The following is a 14,077-nucleotide window of genomic DNA, read 5'->3' as shown; positions in this document are numbered from 1 at the left end:
CTCAATGCAGTAATTCCCAAACCGTGCACTAGGACACTCCAATGGGTTGCGAGAAAACCCTTACTTTGCTGCAAGTAATAAATGAATTGAATCTTTGGTTCAATTCAAACAAACTCAGCTCAGCATTAAATAACTTACCTTTCCTCCAATCATAACTGTTCTTGGCACGTAGGATTTTTTGGGGTCTTTCCTGATGCCTGCAAAGAGCAATACAATCAGAAGGAGGAGGAGGAGGAGGAGGAAGAAGAAGGTAAGCCCAGACAGATTTTAAATCAGGGAAGGACAACCTCAGGCCTGGTTGCCAAATCTGCCCCACCGGGGCTCCCAAACCGTCCCCCCCCTCCAGGTTTCCCCTGATGGTCACGTCTCCTTCCGCCGACCCTCGCCCCTTCCCCCCAATCTCTGGTTGTGGTTTCCTAACTTTTGCACAGTTTTTTCCCTCATTCTAAAAGGTGGAAAGTTGTAGTTACTGGGAGTAAGAGCTTTAAGCTGAAATACGTGGGTATTTTTGGTCCCGCCCCTTTTGTCTTCGGCCCCGCCCACCACTGGGGCGGGGACCACCTGAGGGCTTCTCTGAAGAGGAATGTGGCCCTACTGCTTCGTTGGTTAAAATACTCACGGTTATAGAGTGTGATGATATGCAGGCAATTGAGGAGCTGTCTCTTGTATTCATGAATTCTCTTGACATGCACATCAAACATCGAGGAAGGGTTGATCTTCACCTTGTACTGTTCTTCCAAGAGGGCTGAGAACTTCAGCTTGTTCTCCTGGCAAAAGGAAATTGGGGGCTGATGTTACGGGCTGGGGTGCTTATGCAGAAATCCAGTTGCCGGGATTTCTATAACGCTGGGTCTAGCTAAAGCTGTAGCCACCTACTTCCAAATCTACAATTCTGTCATTATTACCTGTTTAACTTTGGCTACATCTCTGATAAAGGACTCATCGTTGACGAAATCCAGCAGCTTCTTTAGTTGGCTCAGATCAGTTAGAAACCCTTCCCCAATTCTCTGAAAGAAAGCACAATCGACAGCCCAGTTTATGATGTTTCATATAGCTATATGTGGAAAGCGTAGTGTGGTATAGTGATTAGAGAACTGGACAAGGACTGGGGGAGGGACCTGGGTTCAAATTCCAAATGCCTCTCCGCCTAACCTACCTCACAGGGTTGTTGTGAGGATAAAACAGAGAGGGGGAGGACCATGTATGCCACCTTGGGCTCCTTGGAGGAAAAGGTGCTATATAAATGTAACAAATAAATAAACATATGCTTCTACTACTGTGGCTCTGAAATCCTGCACTCTAAAGTCATGGACAAAATTTGTCCCCATTCCCCACAAAGGAAATACCAGGGACAAAATACTTTGAAATTAGGGATACGATGACAGAGCTGTGGTACTGAGAAAAAAAGATTGCTTTATAAACAAGGCAGAAAAAAAAGTTGTGGCTGGCAACTATATTGGCCAGCAAGCTAATCCGGGACGAAGGATGGACAAATCGGCCAATTTCATTGTCTCCCACTTTCTCATTTTCAATCTTATATTTGATTTGTCCTGTTTCCACATCAATTTAAGGTTTTTTTTGTGTGTGTTTTTTAAACGTGCCTTAAACTTTGTACCCATTTTTGCATGCACTTTCGTCTAAACATTTTGGTAGGCATTTCCCCCCAATAACATTCTTTTTTGCAAGTTAATTTCACTAATATACACCTTCTTGTACGCGCTCCCCCCTCATATGCATGTTTGTACACATTTTTTTGCCTAGAGAATTCCATCGCAAAATTTGGACAAGCGCGTATTTCGAAAGATAATTGAATTTTGGTTTGCGAATGGGTTCGAAAGGTCAAAATTAAGGACGTTCGCATTAAATAGCAAACCAAATGAATTTGTCCCCTACCTCTATCCAAGACTAAGTGCCAAACTCAGCCAGCATTAACACAATTGCAAAATTATTCAGTGGCAGCCGCTGCAGTTTAATTTAAACCCAGGGATGGTATGGGAGGGCTGGCAATGCCTTTTCCATTAAAAAAAGGTATTCATTTATTTACTTATTACATTTATCTTCTGTGTTTTCTCCAAGGTGCTCAAGGCCACATATATAGTTCTCCTCCACCCCATTTGTCCTCACAAAAACCCTGTGAGGTAGGTCAGACTGAAAGTGTATGACTGACCCAAGGTCACCCATTGAGCATCGTGGCTGAGCGTGGATTTGAACCTGTGTGTTGCCAGCCCTGCTCTAGGGCCCCTGGTGGGATCCTGCTTGTGGGTCACCACTTGCCAATCCCCAAATTATAAGACTCACATACTGTCTATGCTAGATAAGAGAAATCCTGTTCACATCTTTTCTCCATATCCCGCTCTCAGTGCTGGATCCGAGGGCTGCTTTACACAAGGCCAATTTGGGAAACAGCTTTCCTATACAAAAGTCCCTCTTGCTTTATACCAGGCTTGCTTTATACCAGGGATGGGGAACCTCCAGCCCAAAGTTTCTCCCACAATCTCCACCCAATGCTCAGTGCTACAGAAAGGCAGGTTTTCATGAAAAGCCTGCTCTTATCTTCAATCACTGACTGGAGATAAAAGCAGGGTTTCCCTGCTCAGCGCTAGAGAAAGGCAACCTTTCTCTAGTGCTAAGCGGGAAAAGGCAGTCCCGTTCTTCATGCATGGACCAATCGCTATGACTTTCTTTGCACAGAGAAAAGAACACTCCCTTCCTCTGTGTGTGGAAAGTCCCAGAGAGATTAGTCCATGCCTTTCTCTGCACAGAGAAAGTAGTTCAATGATGCCTTGGGAGAAGGGGCAGAGCTTTGGAAGGGCCCCACCCCTGCCATCATTTGGCCTCCAGGGATGGAAGAATTACCCACCACTGTTTTGTATTGGCTGAAGGGGACCTTGCTCATCTCCTCGCCCTCTCAGGGCAATTTCACTTTTTTCTTCTGCACTGTGAATCCAACCATCTTTTCTTCAAACAGACAAGATGGATTGTTGCCACCAGCAATTCCTATTGGCTGATGCCTCCAGCGGTTTTACCTCCACAATGACATCAGAGAGTCCCGGGTTGCAAAGCAGGAGCCATCGCCTCGGGGTGATGCCGTTCGTCTTGTTCTGAAATTTCTCCGGCTCGATCTCATAGAAATCTTTGAATCTAAAACACAGGAATCACAAGACACTTAAAAAAAATAACTTGGCCAAGTCCTGAGCCATTGAGGGCCAATGAGCCAAAGCATCGAGCAGTGCGATGTGGCTGCTAAAAAAGCTAATACAAACTTCAGCTACTGTAGAGGCTTTGGATGGCTTTAAAAGAGGATCGGACAAATTTATGGAGAAGGCTATATGCGCCTTCCGGTGTCAGAGGCCATACGCCTATAATACATCAGTTGCTGGGGAATATGGGCATCAGGGTGCTGTTGCACTCATGCCCTGCTTGTGGATTTCCTGTGGGAAGCTGGTTGGCCACTGTGTGAACAGAATGCCAGAGAGGATGGACCCTTGGTCTCATCCAGCATGGCTCTTATGCTCACGCTGGATCAGATCAAGTGTTCATCTTGTCCAGCATTCTGTTCACACAGTGGCTGACCAGCTGCCTGTGGTAAGCCCACAAGTAATAAACTAGTGCAACAGCACCCTCCTGCTTGTGCTCCCCACAAAGTTAAATACCGTATTTCTTCGATTGTAAGACGCCATCGATTGTAAGATGCACACAAATTTCAGTACCACTAAATGCGTCTTAGAATCAAAGAAATAGGGTATCATATCAGAGAGAGTGAGTTGGCCTGAATCCTTCTCCCTGACATGAAAGTTTTCTATGTGCGGGGAAGTATTTTTTTGGGGGGGGGCAAGGAGCATTCAAGTATGCAACCTTCTATCCGAGGCCTGAAGAGCTACAATCCAGGAAAACCACTGGATTCTGCAGATTGTGCAAATGTAGGGTGACCATATGGAAAGGAGAACAGGGCTCCTGTATCTTTAACACTTGTATAGAAAAGGGAATTTCAGCAGGTGTCATTTGTATGCATTCAGCACCTGTTGAAACCCCCTTTTCATCACAACGGTTAAAGCTGAAGGAGCCGTGCCCTCTTGACCAGATACAAAAGAGGGCAGGGCTCCTGCAGCTTTAACTGTTGTGATAAAAGGGGATTTCACCAGGTGCTGAATGCATACAAATGACACCTGCTGAAATCCCATCTTCATCACAACAGTTAAAGATACAAGAGCCCTGTCCTCCTTTTCATATGGTCACCCTATAAAGGTCCCTTTGTTTTTCTTGCTACATTGTGACCAAACCACAGTTTATTGACAGTATTATCAAAGTCGTGTGTGTGTGTGTGTGTGTGCTCAAAAAGCTTCAGCATACCCACCTCCTGAGATTACAAGATCACTGAGAATTCACAAGTGATCTTTTGATGTTAAATCTCAAGGGAGATATAAATCTTAAAATTCACATTCATCTGTCCTCACGCCTCTAAGCCATTTCTATTTTATGGGCCACGTGCAGAGAAAGAGGGAGGGATTTTTAAGGAAAAAAATGGAAAAAGGAAAACAAATTTGCACATGACTGCAGTGACGCATGAGAAGGAAAAAACAGGCTTTGTTTTTAGATTTCTGGATAGGCTTTGCAGGCTCAGCCGGTTTTCTACTTGTACAGCCCAACAGTTGCTGGTTCGTTTTCAGACACACAAAGGAGAAACGAGCAGGACTTACACGGAATTCTTCACGATCTCGGAGTGAATCTGGGCCACTCCGTTGACCGCATGAGAGCCAATGACACACAGATGGGCCATATTGATCCTCTTGCAGTCGCCTTCCTCGATCACGGACATCCTTCGAAGGCGGTCAATGTCTCCGGGAAAGAGGGCAGCCACATGCTTTCAAGATACACAAGGGGGTTGAGGGGGGACAGTAAAAAATTATTTCATTTATTGTGAACCGTAGAGGTTTTCTTGGTTATATTCAGCGGTATGGGCGTCACAACTAACTAACTAAATAAATAAACAAACAACAAGAGTGAAATTCTGGTCCATGCTGGACCGTTTTACAACAAATTCTCCAAACTTTAAAATATTTGAACTCATTTTGCTATCTTTCCCACCTCCACACTTTTTAAGTAAGTTGGGAATAGTTATCGGAAACTGAGAGCCAGCTCCATTCTGTGCTACAGCACCCCCACTCAAGTGGCCAGAGGGTGGTATTGCAGCTAGCAACTCAGCAGTCGTCAGGTGACAGAAAGGACCAATAGAATTCACCGAGTCCTATAAAGCTGCTGACTCAAGCACTTCGGTGCAGATTGAGTCTGCTGTCTTTGGTCTCCAGGTCTTTCAGCCCACTTAATCTGCTCCTCTCCATCCGCAATTCTCTCGTTCAAGCTCCTTACATCCAGATGCTTTTGGTTGATGGCGTAAATGATCTCCAGGTGCCTTGGCAGGAGTTTCTCGAACATAGAGATGGGCCAGCGCTCCAGAGCTTCAGGTAGCACCGTGTGGTTGGTGTAGGCGCATGTGCGCTTTGTGATTTCCCAGGCCTAGGGCAAAAAACATTTTTTCTTATGGATGAGTGAACATGAGTGAACAAGGGCCCTACAGGCTGAACCTGATGCCTGTAGTTATCAAACCACAAGAGGATTTATGCTCACCGAGGAAGGTGGAACCAGGTTATTAAAAGAACTAGAAAATGCTAATATACCTGCATAGTCAATGCTCATTTTATCCTGGATTTTACAAAATTGCCCACCAAATTTGCCTGTCAGATTTTGCTTTGCCGCGTTAAGAAGGTTTTTTTTTATCCTTAAAGGTGGCCTAAAAATAATTTTAAATAAACACAATAAAATCACTGTATTTTACATTCTTTATCTTGCAAGCTACACTGGGGGTTGTGGCTGAACAGTGGCTAATCACTGCTTTAATAAGCACATAAATACATTTTCCAGAGGGGGTAACTGGGCTCATCTGCTGCAGCAAAAATAACAAATGCTCTTGTGACATTTAAGGATGAACAGGTTTATTATGGCACAGGATTTTGTGGACTACAGTCCACGTCAACAGGCGCATCTGATGAAATGGACCGTAGTCTATGAAAGGTGATGCCGTAATAAATCAGCTCATCTTTTAAGGTGTCGCCAGACCTTTGTTGTTGTTACATATAATATCCATATCCTGCCCTTACTTAGGACTCCCAAGGGTCTCCATCCATCCTCACTTGCTTAGCTTTGGCAATTCTGTCATCCTTCCCCTGGCTGTTCTTACCCACCAGCTATTGAGGCTAATTTTCCAGAAGGAGTTGGGTTGTGTGGGGTGATGGAGAAAAGATTAGACACTTTTCTCCTTCCCACTATTTCTCTCCACTTGAACTCACCTCACCCCACCCTTTCATTGTTATTCCACAATGACTCTTGTTCTAAAAAGGTGGTTCTTCCCCAAATGTGAAGATCTTGAGACACTTTGTAAGAAAAACCCATTTTGCAATCTAAGGCAGAGCACAGAATCATAGAATAGTAGAGTTGGAAGGGTCCTATAAGGCCATCGAGTCCAACCCCCTGCTCATTGCAGGAATCCACCTTATAGCATACCTGGACCTCTCCCCGCTTCCCTGCCTCACCTTGTCCCATTCCATTTTTTCAACATCAACAAGGATCCTCATGAGCTCCGGAATTGAGAGGGCTGGGTGAGTGTCATTGAGCTGAATGGCAACCTGTGAAATGGGTATAATCGCAGCCAAATTACTTCTAAACTGCATTTTCTACAATACCTTGCTCTCAAAGTGTTTCACAAATATAATAGCCACACTTATTATACATTACAAGACAATATTAACTCAATTACAGTTTGTTTAAAACTTATCCAAAATTGAAATAAGCACAAGACATGCCAACAGGTCAGTCAACGAGATCCAGTACCAATAATATTAACATTTTATTTGCATTAAACGTCACTAAACAGCACATGTTAAAAGACCTAACAATCAGATAGCTTAGGGTGATCATATGAAACAGAAGACAGGGCTCCTGTATCTTTAGCAGTTGTATAGAAAAGGGAATTTCAGCAGGTGTCATTTGTATATATGGAGAACCTGGTGAAATTCCCACTTCATCACAACAGTTAAAGCTGCAGGAGCCCTGCCCTCTTTTGTATCTGGTCAAGAGACCCTCCTCTCACTAAGGTCTCATGTCCTGAGCCAAGAAACAGCATCCTCATCCCCCAAACACTCCACCCCTCTTGACCATCTCTGCAGCAGAGTGCTAGCAGAGGCGAGATAGAAAAAGCCTCTCCTGGGCAGTGGAAAACTCTTCATGGCCAACCTTCCTTTCCTTTCCACTAAAACAGCCTTCCTCAACCTGCGGCGCTCCAGATGTGTTGGACTACAACTCCCAGAATGCCCCAGCCAGCAGAGCTGGCTGGAGCATTCTGGGAGATGCAGTCCAACACATCTGGAGCGCCCCAGGTTGAGGAAGGCTGCACTAAAAGAAGCCAGGTCGGGTCATGGGAGTTTTAAACCTGAGGCATTCCACATTCAAACCTGATCCCAGCCTCAACTGGTGCTCACTGGGGGTGTGTGTCTCTACTTCCGAAAAAAATCTGCCTCCTTACCAGGTCTCAGAGCTTTTTGCGTTCAAAACGGGCTCCTTCAAACAGCGACCAACAGAGGCTATGTGATTTTGAATTGAGAAAGGGATGCCATTGAAAAGAACAGGCTGCAATGAAACAGCACCATCTAGTGGTGGAATAAATCCCGTCATAAATTCCCCCCCCCCCCCCCGCAGTATTACTGGGGGGAAACCGTTGTTGACGATGTCATGAAATCGACCAATGAACATCCGTGAGTGGACAATCTCGAGCATGCTATAAATTGCTTGTTCAGAGAAGCCCCAAATGATCTTCAGCTAGCCACTATGTTTGTTTTCTAATCAGAAAAAAATCCATTAAGGAGCACTAGGAACTCTGTATCTGGAACAAGCTTAGTATGCCAGTTTATATCTTAAAAACAAAAAGAAATTTTCTAGTCCTCATGATTACAAACAAAACAGAAAATATGCCGGCAGTTTTTGTTAAGAACACAGAAACTGCAGAGGGTCCAGGGTTTGCTCGGGGGACCCCATGGCCACTCAATTTCCATAGTTTTTAAATGTTGAGGATTGCAAAAAATCAGTGAAAGAGTGAGAAAGGTGTTCTTTAAAACCAAAATATTGTATTTTGGCTCAGCCCTCATTTAAGTATTCACCTTATCGGGGAATGTCTCAAAGCAGGTCCTGACGGGGTCACGACATCCGAATTTGGAAGACTTGAATCGTCGTATGATATCCTGGAGAGTGGCGGCTACCACGAAGTACTCCTGCTTCAAACGCAGCTCTTTCCCTTCAAAGAACTTAGGAACACAGGGGAGGCATATCATCACCATCACCATCATCTTATTCATCATCAGGGCCAAGGAAGGGGAAAATATGGCCCGCCAGAGTTCACTGGACTGCAACCTCCATCATCACTCATCATTGCCTTATGCTGGGTAGGGTTGATGGGAATTGCAATCCAACAACATCTGGTGGGTACACATTCCCTACCCTACCCTTGATCTAGGACCTTGTTTTCAACCTAAATAGGGCCCTTTTGAGACTCCGCAGTGGTTTGCTATTGAAATTAGTAGCAAAGCAAAAGTGGAACATCCAGGGTTGGCAAATAGCCCTCACAACACTCAAAGCTGCCCATCACCGATCTAGGTAATCTGGTGTCCTCCAAATGTTTTGGACTTCAACTCCCTCACCTTTGACTATGCTCGCTGGGGCACCAGGCCGCCTACCCCTCATTATAGCAACCTAGGTGCTTTACAAAATATTAAAGAGAACAGCCCTGCTTACAGGCTTATCATCTAAGAACAATTCAAACTCTATGGATAAAATCCCAATGGTTTCTCTCCCATAAGCCCATATTTGATATACTAGAATTTTATCTGCAAATCACTAGATGTATATATTCAGGAAAAATGAAGGCAGGATTATAATCTTAATTCCTGACCCCCTGAAGATTCCACAAAGAAGACAGAGTGATAGGGGGGCAATAATCCTGAGAAAACAAAACACTCTTAATTCCCTGTGAAAATCAATGACCCTGTTCAGCCAACATGCGAACTCATGGTGGTTAAGCAAAAAGTTTAGAGGCCTAACCATGGATTAGCGTGTTGCCTGAACATATTTCAACTAAACGTATTTCACTTTCCCTACATTTTCCACAGGGGTGGCCGACATCTGTTGCAGCAAAAATAACAAAAACTCTTGTGGCACCTTAAAGACTAATAGATTTATTACGGCATAAGCTACAAAGTGGATTGTAGTCCACAAAAGTTTAAGCAGTAATAAATGTTTTAGACTTTAAGTTCTCACAAGACAAGATTCTTTTTTTGAGGTGCGGTTGGTTTCTACATGAAGGATGCACTTAGTGGCCCTAAATCAGCTAAGGTCAGTCATGCTTAGTCCTGTTGAAATCAATGGGAAAGGGTTAGGCCATTAACTTCTGGAAAAGAAGATTTCAGGTGAATGTTAAGAAAAAGCCAATGGTGCTAAAGCAGAGAAAAAAGTTACTGGAAAGCTATTTGGGCAGTTGACTGTTAGCCAGAAGAGATTTTTACACAACACAGAGGAGTCACTTACATTATCATTTGGATATAATACTCTGGAGATGTTTTCTGCCAAGTTTCTATCCAACACAGCCTCGATATAATCACCTATATTAACTAAATGAAGAGAATGAACACACATCAACAGAGCAGTCCAACCCATTAAAAGTAAAACTCCAGCAATTATATATTGCTCCACTGGGCATTGCTTTCATTTAACTGCCTCTCCCAAAGAGAAAAGCAAAGCAGAGCAAATGCAACTTCATTGAAGATATTTTTCAAAAGTGTAAATTAAAAACTCAGATTTGTTTTTGTTTTTAAAAAAAGCAAGTGGAAAAATCCATGCTTGAATTCTACTATATGAAAGGCAACTTCAACACAGAAATGGTGGATGGGGCTAATCCATCAATTCCTGCTTCTACGGGACAAACTACTTGTTCCGCTAAATGCAGCACATTTAGAGCTTCTTCAGACAAGCATTTTATCGCATGCTTGCAACTGGCCACTCACGGTCATTTTGATGATGCCGTGTTCCTCCTGCTCGTCTCCCACTGGTCTCCCACTCCTTCCGCCATTTTTTCATTGTAAAAGAATCCTCCAAAAACGCGACCCTTCCAAGCCATAGCAACATTTGTCGCTATTTCCTGCTGTGTGCAGAAGTTTCACTATAAAACGCCCACAAGAGGGCACTGTCCCACTACACTGAATGGGCCATGTGTTTGCTGCTTCCCCTTTCTCCCCGTGTGATTATTCTCATCCCTATCGTGGAAGAGAAGCAGGAAGCAATAGTGACGGTAAGGAAACGTGATTGCCCCCTGTCTGTGTTTAGGTATTTCTGTTAGTAAGGGGAAAGGACAATCAGATCTGTGGCTTGTGGAGGTTGAATTGTTTCCCTCTCCCACTACGGCCCTATTTCCACCAACAGCAGTTTCCCTCCTGCAGCACATAGCTTTGGGGATACAGTGCAAGGAGAAAGGGTTAAACCCCACTCCTCCCAGACTCAATCCTGATCTCCCCCAAAGGTATTTAGCAAAAGCCCAGGTGTTAAATGCAACGACGCATTTAACATAATATTGTGTAGCTTGGTCCTACGCATGGCCTAAAACTCCTGCTTGAACAGGACCAGGACAAGGCCTCTGGTGGCTTCTATTTTTTATCTTTCTGAAAATGCATAACACACAAGGAAAAATTTATTTCACCCAGCCTCTGAAACCAAATCCACACCGAACCCTCAACCTGCTGAAAATGGAGCATGTGTAATCCGTGCGTTTCCCAAAAAATAAGAAAAAGACAGACAATTTGAGAATAAGACAGTGCTTACACTCTTCAAGATTGAAATCATTGGGTGCTTTGGCTGACCACAATCTCATGGTGTTGACTGTGTTGTTCTTGTATCCTGGGACCGGCGTATCGTAAGGCATGGCAAGGACCACCTAGTATTGGAAGAACAGGTCAGATAAAGGGGAGCTAAAGCTGTGCTGTCAAGCCTTTTGCAAAAACAAAAGAACATTGTCATTTTCCACTGTCATAAATGCATAGTATACCCTTCAGTGTATACCCTGCTCATCTCCAAAAGAAACCAGAGTGATTTGCACCTCCAAAAATAATAATCACATTATAACAATAGAAACATAAATTGCAAATCATAAAAAAGTAAAGGAAGTTGGAGTAGAGCTTCACGCATTGAATGAAGCACACAGAGAAGAACATTATCCTTGTTCAGGAGCTACCTGTCAATTCCCAACTCCCTGACCTAGAAATAAAGCTGCATTAAAGATTATTTTGATATTGGTAAATAAAACAAGACATTACATTCACTTTCATAAGAACATAAGAAGAGCCCTGCTGGATCAGACCAAGGGTCCATCTAGTCCAATGTTCTGTTCACACAGTGGCCAACCAGCTACCTACACAAAACCCACAAGCAGGACATGAGCGCAACAGCACCCTCCTGCCTTTATTCCTCATCAACGAGTATATTTATTTATTTATTTATTTATTACACTTATATACCGCCCCCATAGCCAGGGCTCTCTGGGCAGTTTACAGAAATTCTAAAATTAAGGTAAAAACGAGTATACAAAATTTAAAATTCTAAAACACAGAACATACACACATAAAGCATTAAAAGCCATTAAAAAACTAAACATGTGGGTAATTAAGATGTGCCGCTATATGCCTGGGCAAAGAGGAAAGTCTTAACCTGGCGCCGGAAAGATAGCAGCATTGGCGCCAGGCGAGCCTCATCAGGGAGATTGTTCCACAGTCTGGGGGCCACCACTGAAAAGGCCCTGTCCCTCGTTGCGACACTCCGAGCCTCTCTCAGAGTAGGCACCCGGAGGAGGACCTTAGATGTTGAACATAGTGACTGGGTATATTCACGTCGGGAGAGGCGTTCCGTCGTGAATATACCAAGCCGTGTAAGGCTTTATAGGTCAAAACCAGCACCAAAACATGGTCATAAGTGCCATTTTTGGGTAGAAAGGTAAGGTACAAAATAAATAAATAAATAAATAGGCATTGTGCCTCTGATACTGGGGGAAGCATATAGCCATTATGACTAGTAGCCACTGATAGCTTTATCCTCCATAAATTTGTCTAGCCCCCTTTGAAATCACTGGATGACTTCAGGTTCTAGTATTTTCTAGTTTCCACTGTCTTCAAACCATGCAGTTTCTGCATGTTTTTCTGCCTTGGCAGTTTTGTCAGTGAGGGTGTCCTTTTGCCTCACAGATGATCAAAGAGTGGGCATGGCAGCTCCCCAGTGTATTGTGGGACATACTGGGAGGGGGAAGATTGTGCTGCTAGACCGCCAACAATGGGGAGGTGGTGATAATATAATGTCTTCGCTTATTTACGAATATCAAAACCATCTTTGAATTAAAAGGCAGGCCTCAGAAATCAGTCAAGGTTAAAACAGATTCATGTCTAAAAATAGTTACTGAGTTTTACATGTTCTTCAGAGGCAGAAATCGGATGTCATAGAGACTGCTACATGCACAGAAGTAAAAGGTGTTTGAGAAATCTTTCATAGAACCATAGAATAGCAGAGTTGGAAGGGGCCTACAAGACCATCGAGTCCAACCCCCTGCTCAATGCAGGAATCCACCCTAAAGCATCCCTGACAAATGCTTGTCCAGCTGCCTCTTGAAGGCCTCTAGTGTGGGAGAGCCCTTTACCTCCCTAGGTAACTGGTTCCATTGTCGTACTGCTCTAACAGTCAGGAAGTTTTTCCTGATGACCAGCTGGAATCTGGCTTCCTTTAACTTGAGCCCGTTATTCCGTGTCCTGCACTCTGGGAGGATCAAGAAGAGATTCTGGCCCTCCTGTGTGTGACAACCTTTTAAGTATTTGAAGAGTGCAATCATGTCTCCCCTCAATATTCTCTTCTCCAGGCTAAACATGCCCAGTTCTTTCAGTCTCTCCAATATGCCTGCATGACAATCTTGCCACACCTCACAGGGTCCATCCATTCTCTGTGTGTGCAAGAGTGTGTAAGAAGGGTGGAGATGGAAACAGCACACAGGCATGCAAATGTAGTCATACGTGACACAGAGAGACACCACTCACTCACTGTGCTTGTCTTGTATAATATCTAAAAACCTTCAATTTAAGATAGGGTCATTGCATCCCTTTGGAGATAATCTATGCCTCCACACACATCCATCTCCCCTCACTCACTCACTCTCTGTCATTTCCCCCCACTTACTCACACCTGCACACCTACTGACTCACAGCTTTAATCCTTCCCTTCTCTCGGCCACAGCCAAAAAAAGAAAAGAAAAATGCTCTAGGAACAGACTCAGTGGTTCCTGCCATAGAAGCCATATTCCTAGGATGTCCCTGAAGCATCCCAGGAAGCAGGCAGGAATGTTTGAACACTGCTTCCTAGGATGTTCTAGGAATGGAGCATCAATGGCAGGAACCATAGAGCGTATTCCTAGAGCATTTTCCCTTTTTTGGTGGCAGATGATGATGATGATGATGATTTCCTGCCTTTTCCTCAGTACTGGGACTCAAGGCGGTTTACAAGATTAAAACATGTACAATTAAAACATATAAATATAAATTTACAAAAGTTAAAATAGAATTAAACCTGCTGTAAAATTAAAAACATGTTAACAAATATAAAAACAGTGAACAGATTAAAACGGAGGGAAATCCAATACATTAACACAGGTCCAGAGTAGTTCCAAAAGCCTGCTGGAACAAAAACGTTTTGGCCTGCCTCTGATGGTGGGAGTCTCAGGGGATCTTTTTGTGAACCACCCAGAGAGCTTCGGCTATTGGGCGGTATAAAAATGTAATAAATAAATAAATAAAATCTCATCCAGGGCTTGGCAGGCCACCTGTAGCCTGCAGGCTACCCTTTTTACACCCCGGTCCTAGAATGTCAGGTTTCGATGTGGGAGACCCTTTTCAGTCATGAAGAGACGGGATAGACTTGGGCGAAGTCACTAGGCCTGAATCTAGTTGGGACAAAA

At 43.8% G+C, this 14,077-nt stretch overlaps 1 protein-coding gene across 1 annotated transcript in view; it reads right to left on the bottom strand.

The window, feature by feature from the left end:
• PYGB (glycogen phosphorylase B) overlaps positions 1–14,077 on the bottom strand; it is a 50,445-nt gene that overhangs the window by 6,835 nt on the left and 29,533 nt on the right. Inside the window, exons 6-15 of the mRNA XM_063123894.1 lie at positions 10,915–11,026; positions 9,628–9,710; positions 8,208–8,351; positions 6,588–6,680; positions 5,368–5,514; positions 4,698–4,861; positions 3,027–3,141; positions 906–1,007; positions 620–767; positions 139–197 (exon numbers count right to left, since the gene is read on the bottom strand). Of these exons, the coding sequence (XP_062979964.1) occupies positions 139–197; positions 620–767; positions 906–1,007; positions 3,027–3,141; positions 4,698–4,861; positions 5,368–5,514; positions 6,588–6,680; positions 8,208–8,351; positions 9,628–9,710; positions 10,915–11,026 (1,167 nt within the window). The remainder of the gene's footprint in view (positions 1–138; positions 198–619; positions 768–905; positions 1,008–3,026; positions 3,142–4,697; positions 4,862–5,367; positions 5,515–6,587; positions 6,681–8,207; positions 8,352–9,627; positions 9,711–10,914; positions 11,027–14,077) is intronic.

Source organism: Elgaria multicarinata, chromosome 4 (genome assembly GCF_023053635.1).
Source record: "Elgaria multicarinata webbii isolate HBS135686 ecotype San Diego chromosome 4, rElgMul1.1.pri, whole genome shotgun sequence".
NCBI lineage: Eukaryota > Metazoa > Chordata > Lepidosauria > Squamata > Anguidae > Elgaria > Elgaria multicarinata.
The sequence above is the reverse complement of the archived record's forward strand: the minus strand, read 5'-3'. Positions and strand labels throughout refer to the sequence as shown.